This window comes from Hypanus sabinus, chromosome 23, assembly GCF_030144855.1.
Source record: "Hypanus sabinus isolate sHypSab1 chromosome 23, sHypSab1.hap1, whole genome shotgun sequence".
NCBI lineage: Eukaryota > Metazoa > Chordata > Chondrichthyes > Myliobatiformes > Dasyatidae > Hypanus > Hypanus sabinus.
The window spans coordinates 42,044,470-42,068,928 of record NC_082728.1 but is presented as its reverse complement, the minus strand read 5'-3'; the positions used below and the strand labels follow the sequence as shown (position 1 = coordinate 42,068,928).

Genomic DNA, 24,459 nt, shown 5'->3' with positions numbered 1-24,459 from the left:
AATCTAGAAACTATACTGTAACTGTTCTCTTTTTAAAGCAACTAATAAAGTCAGGTTTACACCAGACACAAGCCAAGACTCCTTCCTCAACATTCCCCCATTCCTCCCCGCCCTTCATCCCACTCACACCCTGGATTCTAAAAGGATTTTAAGACAGTTGTTTACTGGGTTGTCCTGCCATCATACCTGCTGGAGCTGAGGTGAAGATTTGTGGGTTTCTAAATGTCCTTTTTACACACCTCCTTTCTTCTTGGCCATTAATAGTCCAGGTGTATCTCTGTTTACAGCTGCCAGGTGAGAGGCGTCCACCAGGAGCCGCGTGGAGCAGCTTCCGGGCTGGAGCTGGTGCTGTCCCCCAAGTGCTCACTCGACAGAAGACAAACTTTATTGTGGTTGGCTGTAGATTTCTGTGGCTTTGATAGTTTGAATGTGGGCTGTATCTGACCTGATACCTTTATGTGCTTGCTGTCTTGTGTGTGCTATGTGTGACTGTTGTTACTGTGTTGTGCACCTTGGATCTGGAGTGATGCTGTATTTATGAGTATTCATGTATTGTTGAATGACAAACTTGAAATGAATCATCTAGGAGCTTGAACAATGTCATCTTGAACGTTCTCATCTTTCTGCCTTGTATTGGAGAATCACACAATCCAGCCAGGCTTTTTCTCCTCCATAAGGAGCACTCTGCTGAGATAGAAGAGAGGTTCACTGCACCTGACGCTGACAGGCACTGGTTCAGACACTGTTTGTGCAGCCAAGACGGGAGAGGAAGTGCATCTTTCACATACGGAGACACCTGGCACGAGCAGGCCGCTATTCACTCAAAGGTTTAATGACGCAGGGGGTCAAAGTCATATATAATTTTTATTCAAGATGACTTGGATAAAAAATATAATCAGAAAGCATACAGAGAAAGAAAGCGGTACATGCAGTTTGGAATATTTGATGCATTATCTGACCTGTTGGTCAGCCTGCGAGTGATGTCAAGGGGAAAATGCAGTGTCTGGGGTACTTCCAGTCCTCACACTGGTGAGGGTTAAAGCTTTGGCTGGTTGGTTTGTTCAGTATTTATGCCTGAGATACAATACTGAGCCTCCGTGAAAAGGATCGTTTAATCACTCCAACAAGAGATTCCTCAAACAACGGCAGAGGCTGCTGCGACTGCATTGGGAGGGCCACTACTAAGGGTTTCTGCTGTCAACAACACTGGGAAGGCAGGGTATGTATCTTGCATGTTGTGGTCCAGCCACAGGTGTAGAAACTTTACATCCTTTCTCTCTAAGGACCTCCAAGTACAGTCAACTTCACTAAATTTATTCCTCGAGGTTTACTGAATAATCCCTCCAAGCACAACTGCTGTTTAGATATTGCCTTCCAGATGTTTGCCCTGGAGGAGCCCTTGAAGTAATTTTCAGGTCTCGGGAATCCCTGCATCAGTCTTAATGTATCTACAGCTTACAGTATGTTAGCGTGATCAAAATGTTGTAGATATTGAATCTTCTGGGAACGTATACAAACTCGTCATCCACTACTACCAACTTCATAGTTCTCGCACCCTGCACTTTCCGTTTCTACCTCCTACCCAAGATCCACAAACCTGTTTGTCCTGGTAGAGCCATTGTTTCAGCTTGTTCCTGCCCCACTGAAATTATATCGGCTTGCCTTGTCTCTTTTTTATCCCTTCCCACCTACATCCTTGACACCTCACACCCTCTTGATCTTTTTTAAGAATTTCAAGTTCCCTGGCCCCCATGATCTCATTTTTACTATGGATGTCCAGTCCCTATATACTTTTATCCCCACCAGGAAGATCCCACCACCAAGCACATCTTTTCCTCCCCCCCACACTCTCTGCTTTCCTCAGGGATCCTATGTGACCCCATTGTACATTTATCCCTCCCCACTGATCTTCCTCTTGGCACTTATCCTTGCAAGCGGAAGGAGTGCTACACCTACGCCTCCTCCCTCACTACCTTCCAGGGCCCTAAACAGTCCTTCCAAGTGCATTGACACTTCACCTGTGAGTCTGTTGGGGTCATTTACTGTGTTTGGTGCTCCTGGTGTGGCCTTTTGTACATCGATGAGAGCCGATGTAGATTGGGAGACCGCTTTGCCGCGCATCTACGCTCCGTCCGCCAGAATAAGCGGGATCCCCCAGTGGTCACTCATTTTAATTCCACTTCCCACTCCCATTCCAATATATCCATCCACTGTCGTGATGGAGCCACATTTACGTTGGAGGAACAACACTTGAACATTGATTTCTCAAACTTCTGGTAATCCCCGCCCCCCCCCACCTTCACCATTTCCTATCCCCTTTTCCCTCTCTCACCTTATCTCCTTGCCCACCCATCACCTCCCTCTGGTGCTCATCCACACTTCCTCCCTTTTTCTTTCTTCCATGACCTTTAGTCTCTTTCACCAATCAACTTCCCAGCTCTTCACTTCATTTATCTCCCTCCAAGTTTTACCAATCACCTGGTGGTTCTCTCTCCCGTCCCCCCCACCTTTTAAATCTACGCCTCAGCTTTTTTTTCCTCCAGTCCTGCCGAAGGTTTTGGCCAGAAACATCAGCTGTACTTTTTTCCATAGAAGCTGCCTGGCCTGCTGAGTTCCTCCAGCATTTTGTGTGTGTTGCTCGGATTTTCAGCATCCGCACGTTTTTCTCTTTTGTAGATATAGTAAACCAAAAATAACTGTCAATGCTCCTTTGAGTAAAGAATGAACTTTTAGCCAACCTTTCCTGAAAAAGGCAGGTAGTTAAGTTTAGATTACCTTTCTTGAAATTAATTTCTTTCTTTCGCTTTCATAAATTTAAAAAACTCATAAGGCAAACATCATAGATTTCTGTTTTCAATAAGACTTGTGACTTTCTGATATCATTCCTCACTCTGAATCCCAAGCAGCAGTGGGAACATTTCATGATTTCCTTTTGCAACATGACTTTTCCAAAATTCAGTTTCCTTTTAAATCTAAGAAACTTGTCACTTGAAGTCAAAACATTTTCTCCAGGGCCTTGCAGAATCTTGTTCAACTGATTCCTATGATGAAAAATGTCTGCTAAGTAGGCTGGTTTCTGCAGCCATTCTTCATCTTCAAAGCACTCAGCAAAATCTGTCCTACTATTTTTTTTAAAGTACCCCTGTAATTTACCTTTCAGCTCAAACACCCTGTTGAGAGCTGAGGCACCAGATTTCTGTAAGTAGCAGGAGACTGGTGTGCTCTGTGTCCTGGTTTTCACAGTTTTTAAAAACATTTTTGAGTGAACTCGTGTTTGTTTGATGAAGTTAACCATTTTTGTAGCATCATCCAGAAATTTTAAATTTTATTTTCAATTCTTCTTGACATCAGCACCTCTCTGTGAAGAAAACAATGTGTTGTGACAACGAAAGGATTTTCCCTTTTTTACAAGAGCAACCAAACCTCCCATGGAGCCAACCATCAGTACAGATGCCAAATCAGTTTCTCAAAGACAGACTTTTTGTTTCCAGATAGGAAGACAATACAGTAAATATATCTTGGCCTTAGCTTATTTTGGGCAGCAGAAAAAGGTTTCTAAAATTTCACCAAAATTTCCAAACCTTACAAATGCTACAAGACGACATTTATTGGTGAATCAGTCAGCTCATCAACCTGCATAGAGAAGTTGTTGTTTTTCAGTTTATCACACAAAACTTCATCAATATGTCAATTTATCGTAGTTTGAGAGTGAAACCTTTTCAATTTCTCGTACTGCATCTTGTCCTAACACAGGGGTTAATAAAATATAAAAAAGGAATGGCATATTAAATAACTAAACGAGTAAACTGCAAAACATATGAAAACTTCACAATACAATTCACCTTCTGTAATGATTATAACAGCAGATAAGTGGCTGGCTAGCAGCTGCGTCGCGGTGCATAAAATTTTCTTCTTTAGAATGAAAATTTCCCTCCAATTTTGTACTACACAGATAGAATTTGTTCACTTCCATAAGCCAGTGGGTGACGCATAAGGGGGAAGTTGGGGAAGTAATTCAGAAGGAAAGTTGACATCACAGCCCAAGTTGGGCTAGTCCATTCAATGCTCAGAAAACGCACTTCACACTCCTCATCCGCCTACCGTCCTCCCCTCCGTGCAATACAGTGCCCGCCAATTATCAACGGCCTCCCCTATCTTGTGTCAAAAACTGAAAATGGACTCAACCAATTAAACGCGGTCCTACTGCGCACTGCCATACTGGGCAGAGAGACCTCTAACAGGATTGCTTATGGGGCTACTTGGTCACTGCCCACCACCACTGCAAGCGCTAGCATTTCCTTGAAGTTCAAAAAACGATGTTTCTTTTTTACTCACGATCTCTCACAGAACCCCTACTGAACTCTTACAGAACCCCAGTTGAGAAACCTGTGTATAGAATGATTGAGTGCCCATAAAGTGAGGCTTGGCGGTACGTTAGGTAACTGACAGGAAATAATAAAGTTGAGGCAGAGTTAGTGGGTGGAAGTGTTGATCAGCCTTACTGCTTGGTGAAAGTCTGGTTGTACTGACATGGATGCGATGTAGCCTTCTCCCTGATGGGAGAGGGACTAACAGTCGATGAGTAGCATCCTTTATGATGTTTCTGGCACCTTTCTGTAACTATGTCCTTGATGGTGGGCAGGTCAATGCCAATGATCTGTTGGGCATTTTAGACTACCCATTGTAGGGCCTTCCTGTCCACCGAGGTACCATACCAGCACGTCAGGGTGCTGTCTGCTGCGCATCTGTAGAATGATGAGTATGGTTGTTGGAAGCCCAGCTCCCTTCAGCCTCCTCGTGCCCATTCTGGTTAGTTTTTACTGTGAACAGTTTACATGGTAAACACGAGGTCTGCTGAAATCAAAACAGGTAGTCTGTGTTAGACAGGAAATAGGGCCATTGAAAATGAAATAAAGGAGCTATTGTTGCCCTAGTTATTGCCTGACTGTATGTATACCTTGTCAAGTGGGGTCCTGGAGAATCTTTGGACATTGCTGGACATCAAATCCAGAAACCAGCTGTTGACATTCTCCTCTGTAATAGTTCTACCTCCACCTTGCGTGCCACCAACTCCACCTCCTACTGAAGACATCTAGGGAAAGCTTGCCCTTCTGTGGGCTAGGTCATGAAGGATGCCACAGCTGATATTAATGGTTTCTGAGTTTTTCTGGAAAGAATTATAGGACTCCTCTGGTGCAGTGCAGATGGTCTATTCCCATTTGAAGGTCTGCAGAAGGTATTCATGAAGGCCTGGAAGCTCATGAAGGCAAGTGTTGGGAACTAGGTGAGAATAACCCTAGTCCATGAGATGTGGGCCTTCGTGCAAAGTAGTGGCTGCAATATGGCAGTCAATATGGTATACACAACAAAAAGGAGGCAAGCAATTCCTTGAAGACCAGTCAAATTTCTTCTCCTAATGATATGGATGTTGAGGGCATGAAATTCCTTGTGATCCATGCTGTGCTTCAGGTTCTCAAGGGAGTCCAAAGCACTATGAGTGCAGGACACATTTTCCAAATGTCTGGGATGTGCAATCCTCACAAGTCCATATGCCAGTTTATTTGAGCACGAAACAGGGATATACAGTGAGATTACTGCTTGGCATCAATGGGGATGAGGAAATTCATGGTGATAGTAACTTCAATTTCCAGAGGCAAAACAGCCTGGGCATGGGGACACATTAAAGCTCTACTTATAGATTACCGATCAGAATCCATTGACTTACGAATTACTAACCAGTTGATACAGAGTCACAGAATTACAGTGCCAATAAAAAGTAATCACCCCTCACCCTTGGAAGTTTTCATGCTTTATTGTTTTTACAGCCTTGATTCACAGTGGCTTAATTTGGGTTCTTGACTGATCAACAGAAAAAGACTTCCTTGTGTCAGGTGAAAACAGATCGCTACAAAGCGATCTAAATTAATTACAAATATAAAACACAAAATAATTGATTGCATTAGTATTGACACACCAAATCATCACTGGTGCAGCCAACTGGGTTTAGAAGCCACATAATTAGTTAAATGGGGATCACTGTGTGCAGTCAAGGTGTTTCAATTCATTATAGTAAAAATAGTATCCGGGCAAAAACTACACCACGAAGACAAAAGAACAATCCAAGCAGCTCCACGAAAAGGTTATTGTAAAGCACAAGTCAGGAAATGAATACAAGAAAGTTTCCAAGTCACTGAATATGCCTTGGAGTACAGTTAAATCAATCATCAAGAAATGGAAAGAATATGGCACCTATGTAAATCTGCCTAGAGCAGGCCATTTCCTAGAACTGAGTGACTGTGCAAGAAGAGGACTTGTGAGGGAGGTTTCCTAAAGACCTATAACAACTCTGGAGGAGTTACAGGTTCAGTAGCTGAGATGGGAGAGACTGCACATACAACAACTGTTGCCCGGGTGCTTCACCAGTCACAGCTTTATGGGAGAGTGGCAAAGAGAGAGCCACCATTGGGAAAAAAAAAACTTACATGAAATCCCAGCTACAGTTTGCCAGAAGGCATGTGGGAGATTCTGAAGTCAGCTGGAAGGTTCTATGGTCTGGTGAAACCAAAATTGAGCCTTTAGGCCATCAGACTAAATACTATGTTTGGCATAAGCCAAACACAGCACATCATCGAAAATAGACCATCCCAACTGTGAAGCATGGTGGTGGCTGCATCACGCTGTGGGGATGCTTCACTGCAGCAGGCCCTGGAAGGCTTGTGAAGGTGGAGGGTAAAATGAATGCAGCAAAATACAGGGAAATCCTGGATGAAAACTTGATGCAGTCTGCAAGAGAACTGCAACTTCTGAGAAGATTTATTTTCCAGCAAGACAATAACCCCAAGCATAAAGCCAAAGCTACACAGGAATGGTTTAAAAACAAAGTTCATATCCTAGAATGGCTAAGACAGAGTCCAGACTTCAATTCAATTGAGAATTTGTGGCTGGACTCAATGGGCTATTGCATGATCCCCATGTAATCTGCCAGTGCTTGAGGATTTTTGTGTACAATCTCCTGTGCATGTGACTCAAAATGGCTTCTTTGGTTTAAGAGTAGGAATGCTTCTTTGTCTGGTAAGTGTTTCTCTTGCAGTTGTTTAGCTTTAAACTTGCTGATATGGGGAATGTTATTTTGTCTTGTGAGGCTGGGAACTTGGGGGGGGGGGGGTTTCGCGGGTTTTCATGAGAGTCAGGAGGAAGACGCCAAGGAAGGTGGACATGCGCTGCACTGCTTGGTTGACCACCGGGGGTGGTCCTGGGTGCGGTCCCGGGTGCGAAGACATGGAGGTCGGAGGCAAGCGACGAGGGATCGAATGGTTCGATGGTTGAGCTCCAACGATGTGCACTAAACTGACTGAACTTTGATAAGTTGGCACCTTTTGCTTTTTCTTTTCTCTCATATATATTGTATTGCCTAGTACTCTTTTAATTTTAGTAAACTCTTTAAAGTGTATTTCATAACGGTATCTGGTGTGAAGTTGATACTGTGTGTGGGCGCGAGGCATAAACTTGATTCTCACAGCACCTGCGTGTACAGGAGGTGGGGTTGGTGAGTGGCTGGATCTCCTTTTCCCCTAGACATATACCAGCCTGTTGGGTAAGTGTTACATTTGTGGGGGCTCGTCCGGGATGATCAATGTGAAGAGGCATTCCGATCTTTGAAAAGGGCGCTGACCCAGGCCCCGGTGTTGGCTTTTGCCGATCCCCAAAAGCCATATGTGCTGCACATGGATGCCAGCCGAGAGGGTCTCGGGGCTGTTCTGTACCAGGAGCATGGCAAAGCATTGAGACCAGTAGCCTTTGTCAGCCGAAGCTTGTCGCCATCGGAGAGAAACTATCCCACTCACAAGTTGGAGTTCCTGGTGCTGATGTGGGCAGTGGTGGACAAGTTGAGTGATTACCTGTACGGAGCCAAGTTTGAGGTGAGAACGGATAACAATCCTCCCATTTATATTTTGATTTCGGCTAAGCTGGATGCCACAGGACATTGGTGGCTGGCGGCCTTGTCGGTATATGAATTCAGCCTGAGGTACCGCCCAGGAAGCAAGAATGTCGATGAGGATGCTTTGTCACGTCAGGATCGGGGGGAGCAGGAGAAGGACGAGGAGTGGGAGAGTGTCTCTGCCCCTGGAGTGAATGCGATGTGTCAGTTTGCTATCACCGTGAAGGCCGAGGGAAGAGGGAGGCTGGAACAAGCCGTGGACCAATTGGGGGTTTTTGACAACGCCATACCCCTAGCTTACTGTGACCTGACCACACTGCGAACTAAACAGTTGCCGGAACTGAGTCCGGGGGAAGTGGCAGCTGCTCAGCAAAATGACCCGGGACTTGGCACAGTGTGGAGAGTGGTCGCGAAGGGGGATGTGGCGTGGGCCGAGAAGGAGAAACACCCGTCCGTGCCTCTGTTATTGAAGGAGTGGCCTCGGTTAAAGTTAAAGAACCAAATCTTGTACCGGGTCATGGCGCCCCAGGACCAACCTCGCCGTTGGCAACTGGTCCTGCCAGAGGAGTATTGGCAAGGCTTTACTCCAGGCCTTACATGATGATTCTGGACACTTGGGGGTGGAAAAGACCTATGGATTACTCAAAGACTGGTTCTACTGGTCTCGGATGAGGGGGGAAGTTGAAGAATACTGTAGGGGATGCAGTCGTTGCATCCGGAGGAAGACCCTGCCAGCGTTGGCGGCTCCACTGTCGCACTTGCAGAGTGCAGGACCTCTGGACCTGGTATGTATGGATTTCCTCTCGATTGAGCCTGACACCAGCAACACCGCGAATGTCTTGGTCATCACTGATCATTACACTCGCTATGCTCAGGCATTTCCCACTAAGGATCAGAAGGCGACAACAGTGGTGAAAGTGTTATGGGAGAAGTATTTTGTTCATTACGGCCTTCCCAGGCGAATCCATAGTGATCAGGGGCGGGACTTTGAGAGCCGCCTTATCCATGAATTACTGACTATGCTTGGGGTAATCCAGGACTACCCCTTACCACCCACAGGAAGATCCTCAGCCAGAGAGGTTCAACAGGACCCTATTGGACATGCTCGGGACACTGAAGAGTGGGCAGAAAAGTAAGTGGAGTCATCATATTAGACAATTGGTCCACTGTTACAATTGTACTCGCAATGATGCTACAGGGTACTCGCCCTATTATCTGATGTTCAGGCGGGAAGCAAGGTTGCCCATTGACTTGTGTTTTGGGGTTGAAGTGGGAGAATTACCCGGGAAGCCCTATCTAAAGTATGTGTCTGACATGAAGAGGGAGTTACAGCGGGCGTACGAGTTGGCCGAGGCAGTGGCTACCAAACAAAATCAGAGGAATAAGATGCGGTATGACTGAAAGGTGAAGTTTGTCCAATTATTGCCGGGTGACTGGGTTCTTTTACAGAATTTGGGACTCCCTGGTAAGCACAAGTTGGCAGATCGATGGGCGGCCTATGTAATAGAGAGCCAGATGCCGAATCTACCAGTTTACTGGATGAAACCTGAGGATGGGAATGGGTCTGTCAAGGTGCTCCATCGGAATCACCTGCTGCCTCTGGGTCAAGCGGTGCGGGTGGATAAGGAGCCAGAGTGGGAGGTTGCGCCTAGTGCAAGGATTCTGCGAGGGTGTGGAGCGAGGGAAGAGGCCGCTGCTGAAGAGCGGGGAAGGGTCCTCAACCCGGGAATGGATACCGATTCGGAAGATGACGACTCAGATGAGTGGCCCCTGTTCCCATTCGCTGGCGCTCCAGTACCAGAAGAGGAGGCTCCTGGCCCTTCCCATACTGAGTTGGGCGAGAGGAGGGAAGGTAGTGAGGGTCAGATGGAGAGGCAGCCAGCGTTGGGGGGAGAGAGGGTGGAACTGAGCGTGAGCTGGTGGGTTCTCAGGTGAGGGGGGAACCCCGTGAGGGAGGGGGTGAGGGTCTGTCAGGTAGACCTGGGGTGTCCGAGGCAGCGGGTTCACAGGTGAAGAGGGAGCCCAGTGAGGCAGAAGGGTCGGCAGAAGGGGTACGGAGATCTCAGAGAAGTAGGCGCCCCCCGGAGCGGTTGACATATGTGGTACCAGGAGAACCGAGTGTGATTTCTACTGCTCTGGGTAGTTATGTCGCTGCTTTCTGCACCTGGGTTGGGTTTTGTTTGTTGCAAGAAGCTTTGGAGAACTCTGGTAATGCCATGAGGGCATGAATTTTGCTGGTGGGGGGAGAATGTACAATGTCCTGTGCATGTGACTCAAAATGGCTTCTTTGGTTTGTTAAGAGTAGGAATGCTTCTTTGTCTGGTAAGTGTTTCTCTCGCAGTTGTTTAGCTTTAAACTTGCTGATATGGGGAATGTTATTTTGTCTTGTGAGGCTGGGAACTTGGGGGGGGGGCGGTTTCGTGGGTTTTCGTGAGAGTCAGGAGGAAGATGCCGAGGTAGGTGGACATGCGCTGCACTGCTTGGTTGACCACCGGGGGTGGTCCCGGGTGCGGTCCCGGGTGCCAAGACGTGGAGGTCGGAGGCAAGCGACGAGGGGTCGAATGGTTCGATGGTTGAGCTCCAACGATGTGCACTAAACTGACTGAACTTTGATAAGTTGGCACCTTTTGCTTTTTCTTTTCTTTCATATATATTGTATTGCCTAGTACTCTTTTAGTTTTCGTAAACTCTTTAAAGTGTATTTCATAACGGTATCTGGTGTGAATTTGATACTGTGTGCGGGCGCGAGGCATAAACTTTATTCTCACAGCACCTGCGTGTACTGGAGGAGGGGTTGGTGAGTGGCTGGATCTCCTTTTCCCCTAGACATATACCAGCCTGTTGGGTAAGTGTTACACTTGTAAAGATGAATGAGGAAAAATTGCAGTGTTCAGATGTGCAAAGCTGATAGAGACCTATCCACACAGACTCAAGGCTGTAATTGCTGCGAAAGGTGCATTTGCTAAATACTGATGAAGGGGGTGAATACTTACGTAATAAATTATTTTGTGTTTTATATTAATGTAGGTCACTTTGTACAGATCAGTTTCACTTTGACAAGAAGTAGTATTTTACTGTTGATCAGTGTCAAAAAAGCCCCTTTAAATCCATTGTGATTCAATGTTGTAAAACAATAAAGCATGAAAACTTCCAAGGGGGAATGGGGTGAATCCCTTTCATAGGTGATGGATACTGCACAGAAACAGGACCCTTGGACCAATTCATTCATCCATGCCAGCCAAGTTGCTGAACTGAATTCATCCAATTTTCCTGCATTCGGCCGAGTTCTCTCTGAACCTTTCCTATCCCCTAACCTTTCCTAAACCTTTGATTGGTAAATGCAGAAGAAGAATGGTGGAAAAAGAAGCTAAGCCCAGGATTGAATAGCACAGCAGACTCAATGGATTGAATGGTCCACATCTGCCTCTATGTATTATGGGCTGTCCATGTACCTGCCTAAATGCCATGTTACCTCTTGGAGATCTGAAAATGAAGTTGAGCTTCTGTTCCCTTGAGCAGTAAAATGAAAGGTTATGAGGCTTCCTTATTTCCTCTGACAGGGTCTTTGCACCTCTGCTGACTGTAGCTCTGGTTCATTTAGAACTACCATCAACACAAAAATCCCACGGCAATGCGGCAATGCACATTACCCAAACATGTGCAGACAGGTTTTAGTCATCTCCTGATTCCTCAGGGATTCTTGAAAGATCAGTGCAACACCCAGGAGAAGTGACATATGCCTCAGTGTAAATTAGCACAGGTATTTTGAACAGAATGGTGTAAACACAAGTCCCTCTGAGTGCCTCATATCGCTTATAAAACAGAAAAAAATACTGTTTTCAGTAGTAGCTCTTCCTTGCAGTGCTGCATGACAGATTATATAATTCTGTAAACACAAGAGATTCTGCAGATGCTAGAAAAGTAGAGCAACATACACAAAATACTGAAGGAACAACTAGTCAGGCAGGAACTCTGGAGAGGACTGAATCCTGATGGAGGATCTTGGCCCAAAACTACGACTGTTTATTCCCTCCATAGATGCTGTCGGACCTGCTGAATTCCCCCAGCCTTTTTTTTTGCGTTTCAATATAATTCTGCGGCAACTCTGTGCATTATGACAAATGACCATGTTTCTATGAATAACACAAAAACACTGAAGTTAATGCTCAAAAGTACACCATCATATCACTAATTCTGTAGACCAGAATACATGACTCCTTTACATGATGAATTATCTACATTTGACATTGAGTCTCAATCTTTATTTCTCCCAAATTTGAAACAAGAAGACTGCTGTATTTGTATGTATTTGAATACAGATGCTGCCCGACCTGCTGAGTTCATCCAGCTTTTCTGCATGTGTATTTGAATGATGGAAGTTAATTACAGGTAATTTTACAAAGTAAAACCACAAATTCAGTTACCAGGGATGTTCTCAAATAAGTCGTATAACATATTAAATATATACTGTTTGTTTTTAAGAATTTGCAAATTACTTCTTTGTAAGGGTGAAAAGTGGAATTGTTATAATATGGAGGTCCCAGTTGGGTATGTAAACTGCACTTCAGAATAACAGATTTTTCTCACTCAACTATCTTACCAATCGGAACTATCTCAACATATGCATATTGTTCATTCCTCTATGGGTAGCAAAAACCGTCTGAAGTTTTCACATGAAAACATACCCATTTTATTCTGTCATTCTGTCCTTTTATTTTATGCAGTTGTGAAGATCTATCAGAACAACACATCTGAAGATGTGCATGTTACAGTTAGGAGCCTGATGGTATGGTTCAATAATAGTAAAAACTTACTGCAAAATTTTGCAGAGAGAGAAAGAATGTACTTACACCCAATAAGTCGTCCACAATGTCTGCACGTTTGAGCAAAATTCCACCCCCAGATATGTATTCCCACACCTTTTCCTTTCGGGGCTGGGTCCAGAACTGTTCACGATATGCATTAACAAGTTGGAAGAAGGAATCTTGCATTGTGTATCTAAGTTAGATGATGACACTAAATTGAATGGAAAAGCAAATTATGCAGAGGGTAGGTTGTGAGTGGGCAAAGGTCTGACAGGTGGAGTACTATTTTGGTAAATGTGGGGTCAAACACCTTGGAAGGAAAAAAAATCAGATTATTAGATAAATGGTGAAAGATTGTAACATGCTGTTGTGCAGAGGGACTTGTGTGTGTTTGTACTTGAATTGTAAAAGGCTGGTTTGCAGGTGCAACAGGATATCAAGAAAGCAAATGGCCTTCATAATGAGAAGGGTTGAATTTAAGAGCGGGGGTTGTACTGAAACAGAGGGTACTGGTAAGGCTGCATTTAGAGTACTACATGCTGCTCTAGTCTCAGTACTTGAGGAAAGATATACTGGTTTTGGAGGTGGTGCAGGTGGTTATGCTTTGCAACTCAAAACATAAAATTAATTGGAAAAAAAACAAGGGAGTCAAGAGATGCAAGACTTAGTTCAATTTCTGTTTGAAGTGCACACAATCATGTGGTGCCGTGACAACGTATGCCATTTACATACTTTTACAGATAACTTGCATGCATTATGTAAACAACAAAAACACCTATATTTACAACATTACTGAAATATTAAATACACAACACAAGTTGACTCTGAAATGAGGGGTGTTAGCATATGAGCGGAGATCGAGTCCCCTGGAGTTCAGAAGAATAAGAGGGAATCCTATAGAAACATATGTAATTATGAAAGGGATAAATAAGATAAAGGCAGGAAAGCTGTTTCCACTGGGGAGTGAGGATAGAATGAGGGGACATGGTCTCAAGATTCAGGGGAATAGATTTAGGATGGAGATGAAGAGAAACCGCTTTCCCCTGTGAGTGGTGCATCTGCAGAATTCTCTACTGAGGGAAGCAACAGAGGCTACCTCATTAAATATACTTAAGACATAGTTAAATAGTTTTTGCACAGCAGGTGAATTAAGCATTATGGGGAAAAGGCAGGTATTCGGAACTGTTTCTAGGCCATATCAGCCATAATCTTATTGAATGACAGGTCAGGCTTGATGGCTAGATGGCCTATTCCTGTTTCTATTTCATATGCTCTATGTTCTTATCATTTCAACAAGATTGCTCACTTCATGGCTCCATTCCCATCTACCAGTCACATAGCACTGTTCTTTAATCTCTTCCCTACCTACCATCCAGACACCAAAACTATCCAGGTGAAAAATTCATTTGTACTTCTTCCAATCTGGTGCACTCCAGTCAATGTTCACAATGCAGCCTCCTCTACATTGCAGAAGTGCAACATAGATTGGGTGATCATTTTGCAGAACACCTGACTGCAGTGTACAGGAGTGACCCTGAGTTTCTAGTCACATCATTTCAGTTTTCCATTCCAGATCCACTCTGACCTTTTTATCTGTGATCTCATGCAATGTTATGACAAGGCCTAATGAAAGCCAGAAGAAAGCATTTCATCTTCTGTCAGCATGTGTTCCAGATTTCCTGAATCAAAATCAATTTTCTAACTTATCTCATTCTTTTGTTTTATCTGAATCAGAAATGGCCACTTCTGCCTGTCATAATTTACTCTGTTTTTTTTATTGTTTGGCTTGTTGGAACTGTCCCTCAATCTTACTATTAACCACACAATACACAAACGAGGAAATATAACGTTCTTCACAGCTGCTCTAAATCCTTTCCCTAACCCATTTGAGATTGTCTCATTGTTCTACTTTCTCACCCCACCACTCCTTCTCTATTACTGAAATTCATTGAATTTGCTCCCTTACTTGGTTTTGATGAAGGGTACAGAATTTCTTCCCGTCAATATTATCCACCCTTCTGAATATTTCTGGCATTTTCTGTTTTTACTTCATACTTACAGTCAAATAAATCTGATTTTGGCAGATCTGTAAGATTTCTCCTTTTGGTTTTAACCTGTAGAATGATTATATAAGAACATTTAAATGCATTTGCCTGAACTATTTTGTTATCTATTTTAATTGTGGTGTCAACTAATTTACTTTTATGTTAAAATAGCAGAGGGAAGAAATGTTGTCGAACAGTTAAATGTGCCTAATCTGTTATCATCCAGTACATACAGAAGGTTCATTTGAAAGTGAGCCTTAGAATTTTGTAGTTTAATTTATTTTATGGAATTGTTTAGATGTGTTAATGACAGCAGAGATGTTGAGCCTGTATATTGTTAAAGCAGAAAGAAGTCATTAGCACCCTGAACATTTCGATTGAAGGAGTGGGGTGAGGAGGTATGGAAGTTGAGAAATTTAACATACCAAGGGATCCAAGTTCTCTGTATCTTTGGGGAAACCTCTCAACGTTTTTGGCTTCCCAGTCCAGATATGCAATTTTTTCCTTATGGCTTGCTGGTTTGGAATATTGGAAAGAATCTCGGAAACAGTCTAGAAAAAAGGAAAAGGATTGGAGTCAATTCTGCCCGTCAAGAAAGACTGGCACATGTCAACAGAAAATGGTGTCTGTGTTAGGATCAAACCTTTGGTTTGAAAATACGCTATTTCCTTTCCCTTCACAAATACAGGTGCAAGATAATTTGATGTGTCACTGATAGCTGGAGTAGCTTTAAATGAGTAACAACCAGTCTTGATGATTTTCCTTTCACCTTTACAGGATTACCATGATGTTGATTTATGCTTCCTTTGGGAACACTTGCCGGTTCCATCATTAATCAGCTCAAAGCCAGATCACAGAGCTGTTGCCCTATTTTGCGATTTGTTGCACATTTATAATTTAAAGAAGCAGGTTACGATTTATATGTGCTGAGGGCAATATATTATATTTGCATATTTTAGTGGTTTCCATATGCAAATTATCACAAAAATCTCATAATTGAGCTAACATTCTATATGTGTTAACATTTTTCATTCTGTAAATAATGGTGACCTTCCTGTTATTGCTGAGCATGCTTACTACACAGCATTGGAGACGTGCTCATTTTTTGCCTTCAAATGCCATAATGTATTTCCCGCTCTGATATGGAGTTGTGTCCTCTGCTACCATGGTGACTGCAATTTTTTTTCATCTGAAAATAGTCAGGATTATTTAAGACCACAACTCTAAGAGTGGGCAGGGAATGACCATGAACAAAGTCAGCGGTGATGACAGAAGACTAGATTAGATTTTGAAGCCAACTTTGCCAGATTTTCAAGTACAGAATAGGCTTTTCAAAAACAATGTTAGATATAAAAGTTCAGCCATGATATTATTGAATAATGGAGGAGGCCAAGGGTGCCAAATGGCTGACTTCCGCTATTTCTTACTTTGTCTGTCCAATACCAACTTTCTGAGGTTGCTTGAAACACCCTTTTATAAATGTAGTCACATTTAAGCTATAGATGTGCAAGTCCCAAATAATTAATTGAAGTTGTGGAGTAACTGCCTGAAACTTCTGCGTCTTTGATCACTGTGAAGCAGTACAAAGCATGCTTGAAGAAATTCTTAAAGGGGAAGGCGACTTACAGTACAAAATCAGCAAACTGTTACTTTGCTGTGGAAAGATTAACAATTGTGAATTTTTATTCAGAATATATTCTGAATTTTATTCAGTATATATACACATACACCAACATACATATATATACATATACCACCGATCTTCAGTAGTTACATTCTCTAGATTTGTAGGGTACCAATGTAATAGTTTTATTTGCAATCTACTTATGAACATCATGGGGAGTCAAAGTCATTATTATCTCTTCTGTCTTTGACATGTTACTAAATAATATGCTGCTTACACACAGAACAGCGATTGACATCTCACCCCTATTGACATCAATGGATCTGGGGTTGAGAGGGTGAACAGCTTCATGTTACTCAGTATACACATCACCAAGGATCTCACTTGGTCTGTACACACTGGCTGCGTGATGAGAAAAGCACGACAGCACCTCTTTCATCTCAGACGGTTGGAGAAGTTCAGCATTGAGTCCCCAAATCCAAAGGACTTCCTACAGGGGCACAATTAAGAGCATCCTGACTGGCTGTGTCACTGCCTGGTATGGGAACTGTACTTCCCTTAATCAGCCCCTTGGTATGAACATCAAATTCTCCAACTTTCAGTAATTCCCTTCCTCTCCCTTCCACCATCCCACTTTCACTCTGTCTCCTCTTCCAGCTGCCTATCACCTCTCTCATGATTCTTCCTTCTTCTACTACCCATAGTGCTTTCCCCTTTCATTCCTTCTTCACCTCTCCGGCCTATCCCCTCCCTGCTTCCCCTTCCCCACCCCTTGATCTTTCCTCTGATTGGTTTTTCACCTGGCACCTTTCACCTTCCCCCCACCTTCTTTATAGGGCCCCTGCCCCCTCCTTCTTCAGTCCTGATGAAGGGTCTTGGCCCGAAGAGTTGACTGCTCATTTCATCGGATGCTGCCCGACCTGCTGAGTTCATCCAGCTTGTTTGTACGTCTTGATTTGACCACAGCATCTGCAGTGTACTTTGTGCTTCCCTTAATCACAGGGCTTTGTAGATAGTGGTGCGGACAGTCCAACTCACCTGTGGATGTCAGCTCCCCGCTATTTAGGACATTTACAGTGACAGGTGCGTAAAAAGGGCCTCAAGGATCATTGGGGACCCGAATCACCCCAACCACAAACTGTTCCAGCTGCTACCACCGGGAAATAGTAACACAGCATGAAAGCCAGGACCAGCAGACTCCGGGACAGTTTCTTCCACCAGGCCATCAAACTGATTAATTCATGCTGACACAATTGTATTTCTCAGCTATATTGACTGTCCCGTTGTATATCTTACTGTACGTACTATTTACTACAAATTACTATAATTTGCATATTGCAAATTCAGATGGAGATGTAACGTAAAGATTTTTACACCTCATGTATGTGAAGGATGTAAGAAATAAAGTCAATTCAATTCAACAAACAGTAACTGATACCTCCTTTGTCAAAGGACTCCCCCTCCCACTAATGAGTAATAAAAGCTTTTTTAATGCAGCTTGTGAGAAATTCCATGGTTTGGCTGATAATGATCATGGCAGTGTCTGATGAAGAGATTCAAATTGTTTTCATATTGTCCTCCTCTTTTCGAACTCAACAAGTTCACAGAGTGTCTCTGTTTGTGCTTGCTAACCAAGGTGGTGTGTATTGTCACAGTCCAAACCGCCAGCAAGCATTTAATGACTGAAGTCCAAGCCTATAATGACACAAAGGTAAAAATGTTAGAGACTTTGCCGCTTGTCATGGCTTCACAGCGAGACGATATTACAATGTACTCAGTGGGCACTTTATTATCGGTACCCACTAGGTGTGAGCTCATGGTCTTCTGCTGCTGTAGTAACTACTGTTGTTACAGTGACCATCCGATAAGCTTGACCCACTCTGGCCATTCTCCTCTGACCTCTCTTATTAACAAAACATTTTCACCCACAGAACTACCCCTCACTGATCACTTTTTTTTTTCTTTCCATGCCATTCTCTAAACCCTTGAGACTGTAGTGCATGAAAATCCCAGGAGGTCAGTTTCTGAAATACTCAAACCATCCTGCCTGGCACCAAAAATCACTTGACTATCAAAGTCACTTAGATAACATTTCCTCCCCATTCTGATGTTTGGTCTGAATAGCAACTGAACCTCTTGACCTTGCCTGCATGCTTTTCTGCATTAAGTTGCTACCGCATGATTGGCTGATTAGATATTTGCATTAATAGGCAGGTGTGCAGGTGTACCTAATAAAGTGGCCACTGAGTGCATGCTGAATGTGAAAATACTTATGTTGAAGCTGGAAAAAATTAAGACAAGGTGTAAGAGAATGATGGTTCTGCCACTCAACCTGAAACGAGCTATTGTTTCTGCCCTTTCTGTGTTCTTTTCACATCACATTTGGGTGTCTTTTTGCAAGGCTGCCTTAGCAAGTTCAAATTTAAGCCTGATCTTCCTTTGCCTTCTGGGGCAAGCAGAATATAGACTTGAATCTAGTCTTCCAGGAAGATGGCGGCACGTTTGTTCACAGTGGCTTCTCCAGGTCCAGGCAAGGGTGTACTTCACTATTCTTTGCGATCGCAAGACACTGCTGGATATTGAGAACATCAAGCGCTGCAGGCCTGTCCTCTGGTGAGGCTGGACTTGTTGCATATCGCACTGCCGCCTGCTATCGCCACCCAAGGAGAAAGGTGTTGGAAGTGTTGCTCAGTCCAACAAATAGTGCATGTGATTGTCCTGGATATTTTTCTTGCGATTGCAAGGCCCTGTTGAACATGGATAATGTAGAATACTGCAAGTCCAGTTCACTGGTTGATTGGTGACACTGACAGCTGCGGAGTGTGTGTCCTCGGTTTCTGCACGGACCAGGTCCTCTTACCACAGGGTCGCCGGTAGCAGCCACCCGGGGGAGGTGACTTGACAGAGAGCAGAGGCACTGTGGCTGCACTGGAAGTCCGTGTTGGGTTGTGGGCTGACCCCTCCCATCAATGGTGCTCTCCAGCGTTCACTCTGTCAAAACAAGCTGGATTGATTTTGTCTGCAGCTGCACGAACGTGTGATGAGGACTTCTGAGTGCTTGTTCTTTCAGAAATGTGGCTCCAGGACGACATCCCATGCACAATCAATCTACAGGCTATGACACTCAGGGACTTGGGCTATGTTCTACTAGTGACTGTGTGTTTTTTTCTGTGGAGAGCATTCTGACAGGCTGCCTCACTGTCTGGTATGGGGAGGGGGAGCTGCTACTGCACAGGACCAAAAAAAGCTGCAGAAAGTTTTAAAATTAGTCAGCTCCATCTTGTGTGCAGGACATCTTCAAGGAGCAGTGTCTCAGAAAGGCAGCATCCATTATTAAGGTTCCCCACCACCCAGGCAATGCCCTCTTCTCATTGTAACCATCAGGAAGGACGTACAGAAGTCTAAAGGTGCACACTCAGTGATTCAGGAACAACTTCCTCTCTGCCATCCGATTCCGAAATGGACATTGAACCCATGAATACTACCTCACTTTTATCATTTCTGTTTATGCACTATTTTTAATTTAACTATTTAATACATATACACTTACTGTAATTGATTTACCTATTTATTTTCCCCTATATTATCAAGTATTGCATTGTAGTGCTGCCACTAAGTTAACAAATTTCATGACATATGCCGGTGATATTGAACCTGTTTCTGATTCTGTCATAACTATATGTGCTATATGTGCACGGTACCTTGGCCCGGGAGGAATGCTGTCTTGTTTGCCTGTATTCATATGTATGGTTGAATGCCAATTAAACTTGAATTTGAGTCATAGAATCATAGACTAATAAACCATGGGAGGAGGCCCTTCAGCCCAACTCACCCATGCTGACCAAAACTCCCACGGAAGATCGTATATATTCAAATATTCATGTTCCTTTGGCCAGCCATCATATATCACATGGCATCACTATTCACTCACAGGGTGCATGAAATGGAACTTACTGGAAAATACCGGCAGTTCCTCCCAAAATGCAAGTCCATGGAAAACAAACTTCCTGGACATACACTGGGGAATCTGCATAGCGAACCTAATTAGATTAGACCAGCAAGGACAGTTGCGAAAGAAGAGTTAAGAAGCTAATTTACATTTCTTTGGAAGATGTTTGTTTCAATTATTTAACAATTGTAAAGAGTTCTACGGCATTAAATGATTTCACATTTCATTTATTTTATTTTCACTGTGCACACATTGACCACCTTATTAGGTACACCTGTGCATCTGCTCTTTAATGCAAATATCTAATCATCCAATCACGTAGCAGCGACTCAGTCCAAAAAAGCATGCAGACATGGTCATGAGGTTCAGTTGTTGCTCAGATCAAACATCAATATGGGGAAGAAATGAGATCTCTGACTTAAACCGTGGAATGATTGTTGGTGCCAGAAGGCACAGAGGGAGGGAGAATTTAAAAGAGGCAAGTGGGGGCATCTGGCACATTTTTGCATGCTACGACCCCGGAAAGAAATTGTATTTTGCATTATTAGGTACAGCAAGATCCAATAAAAAGAAATTAGGTTTAAATCAAGCGGCCATTCTGTGGTGGTATAGTGAGAAGTTGGGATTTCGGCTCATTGAGTGGAAAGTGAGAAAACAGTGGGATTTGGGGCATCTGGAAAAATGGCAGATGTAATTTAATGCAGACAAGTGTGAGGTGTTGCACTTTGAGAGGACGAACCAGGGTATGTCTTACATGGTGAGTAGTGGCACACCGATGAGTGAGGTACAAGAGGGATCTGGAAATATATGTCCCTCTTCTATCCTTGAAGGTGTTGTCACAGATAGACAGGGATGTAAAGTTAGGCACATTGGCATCCATAAATCAATGTACTGAGTACAGGAGGGTGGATGTTACGTTGAATTTGTTTAAGACATTAGTGAGGCCTAATTTGGAGCATTGTGTGCAACATGGACTGGCTGGAAAGATGTAAATAATATTGAAAAATCAGAGAAAATTTACGTTGCTGGATTTGAGGAGCTGAGTTACAGGTTAAGACTTTATTCCTTGGAATGTGGAGGGGGGCATTTGATAGACACATACAAAATTATGAGGGATATAGATGTTGTACTTACTAGCAGACTTGTTCCACTGCAGTTGGGCGAGACTACAACTAGAGATCATGAGTTAAGAGTGAAAGGTCAAACATTTGATGTGAACATGTGTGGGAACCTCTTCACTCAAAGTGTGGTGGCTGCTAGTATGAGTGTTTGACATGCGTTTGATTTTAATATTTAAGAGAAATTTGGATAGGTACATGGATGAGAGGGGCATGGAGGGTTATGGTCTGGGTGCAGGTCAATGGGACTATGTACAGACTAGATGGGCTGAAGGGTCTGTTTCTGTATTGATTTGTTCTTTCATTCTAAGGGGTAGTTTTTTGTATCTCAGAAACCACTGATATCCTAGCAAATTTCATGTACAATGTTGCCCAGAGTTTGCAGAGGTGCAATAACCAAAAAAAAAAAAATCCAGTGAGCAGCATTTCAGTGCATGAAAATATCTTGTTAATGAGAGAGGTCTGAGTATAATGGCCTGACTGCTTCAGGCTGACAGGACAGTGACAGTAACAGTGATGTGCAAAGAGCATATCGGAAAACACATCAAACCTTGAAGTGGGTGAGCTGCAGTATCAGACGATCATGAACACACACTCAGTGGCTACTTTATCAGCTACAACAGGTGTTTAATAAAGTGGTCACTGAGTGCAGTTTTTTATCCTAATTGTTTTATTTGATGAATTTGGCAACTTCTGGTAGTAAGATTCAAAGGGATTTATAATCATTGACAGCTCACAAATTTGGGGCAAGGTTGTGCCTTCAGTAAATTTACTTTTGGGCTTTACCATTTAATATCAGGATTGACCGGATGCTACGGGTTGGGGAGGGAATTGAGTTAGCTTACAGCAGATGGTAGGTCCTGGCCTCAGCCACACTTTGTTTTCCCGTTGTTTCACTCCCGGGCACCTTGGTCCATAAAGTGCATATTAGGTATAAAGACATTGCACTTTATCATCATTTTCCTTTCAATGGCCACAATGTGATAAGTTTGAGTTGCTGCTGTTTTGGAATTCAGGTGTGTGAATATCTTTTGCCAGTCTAATTGAGCAGCTGTGTTGCTGAAACAGTAATCCATACAAAGAGGTTGAAATAATCATTATATGAGCCAATCCTTTGTTTTATTCAGTTACAGTGAACGGGCATCAGTAACAAGACTTGTCTTTATCGGCCTTCCAAAATTGTTTTGAAAAGTCAATGGAATGTTGTTTTCCTAAATAGCATTTTAATCTTGTTTCGTTTTCCACTGATGCTTCACAGCCCACTGTTTCCAGCATTTTGTGTTTTTATTTCAGATTACCGTTATCAGTAGCTCTTTTTATTAGATGGCTATCTCAGCGGTTGGATGAGAAATGAGCACATTATTACAGTTGGTGGAATTAGATTTGAGCTATAGAAGGCAAGGACAGCAGGATTAGGAAAGTCATTTGTTGTCAGATCAGAAAGCAATGTGTTGAATGCATGGGAAATTGGATTACACTGTTCTTCACTCTTTTTACATTCTGCTTTATCCTCTATTTTAAATTCTATACTGCATTGTCTTGGGAAGGAGAATGAAATTGAATTTTGTATACTATTCAAGGCACAACAGTTTTGCTTCAAGGTATAGTACCCACACACCGTGTTGCTATCTGCATAAGCTTCAAACTTTGCTGTTTGAAATCACAGTTCACTTTCTTTGACCTTCCACTGGCATAGATGTTAACTCTACAACAAAAAAAAATATTTGTAGGCGGATAGAAAGTGAACTTTGATATTGGCATTCTCACATACCAAGTCCACAGTCTGCAACAAGAAAGAACGGGGATTTATTTCATTCTGTGAATTATTAATTGAAGTGCTGCTGTTTGTGACACTCCTCTATCTTTCTTTATTTCAGTATTTTTTTTAAGGAGATGGAGCTGCAACGATTTGAAACAGAGTTGCAGCAGGAATTTTTTTTGCGTTGAATGTGTGGTTAAAAAAATGAGGAAGTTGGTTATACTTACTCGGATTTGTTTAACCTCTTCCTCAGCCAGATTCCAGTTGTACAGATTTAAATTATTTTAAATACTAATATTTTTATTCACAATATTTTTATCAAAATTATTTAATTTTGGTTTAAATAGATTTTAAGAAAACAAGTTTGGGTGCCTGATCATCTCCCTGTCCTTATTCATATATGTAATAATATTTATCACTTTGACCAAGATTCTGATAGCCTTGATATATTTAATAGCTTTGGATCATAATGCTTGTTTGCAAAAACTTGGGTTGTCACATTACATTGAAGGCACAACCTAAATGCCAAGTGCCGCTGCTGTTCGGCCACGATTTAATGTAATTTTAACTGTGTCCATTCAAAACTAGCATCCTCCTTTGCCAGCACTTTGTTTTCAAAGCATACATCAATTTCAGTGTTTGAACATCTGTTAATTGTATGATTTCCAAACTTTCATGTGCTCAATCTCGTATGCTGAAAAGGTGACGTAGCAGATAACGTGCTGATCTCTGGTTCCAATGTTTACTTTTACTGACTGCAACAGGAGCAACCTTCAGAAGTACAGGACAAACTACAGCTATGGTATGGAATAGCTGCTGCCAAGAACTAATTCCTGGTTCAGCAACCCTTGTGAAGCTGACTCTGTTAACTCATGTAAACGATTTAAATATCCCTGTATTGACCTTTTGAACACAAAGGGAAATGCTCAGTCTCATAATTCAAAACATTGAAAAATAGAATAGTTTAGGGAGCAGGCCATTCAGCCCTATCGCCTACTCCATCATTCAATATAATTGTGACTGAACATTCAATTCGGGTGCCCTGTTTTAGCTTAGCAACACACACAAAATGCTGGAGGAACTCAGCAGGCCAGGCAGCATCTATGGAAAACAGTATAGCTGATGCTTTGGGCCGAAAACCTTTGGCAGGACTGCAGAAAAAAAGCTGAGGTGTGGATTTGAAAGGTGGGGGGAGGGGGGAGAGAAACACTAGGCGATAG

General features: G+C 42.9%; 1 protein-coding gene across 1 annotated transcript in view; it reads right to left on the bottom strand.

The window, feature by feature from the left end:
• Window positions 1-24,459, bottom strand: part of LOC132380153 (protein shisa-6-like) — a 568,432-nt gene that overhangs the window by 78,728 nt on the left and 465,245 nt on the right. The window contains exon 5 of the mRNA XM_059948780.1: window positions 15,215-15,340. Coding sequence (XP_059804763.1) covers window positions 15,215-15,340 — 126 coding nt within the window. The remainder of the gene's footprint in view (window positions 1-15,214; window positions 15,341-24,459) is intronic.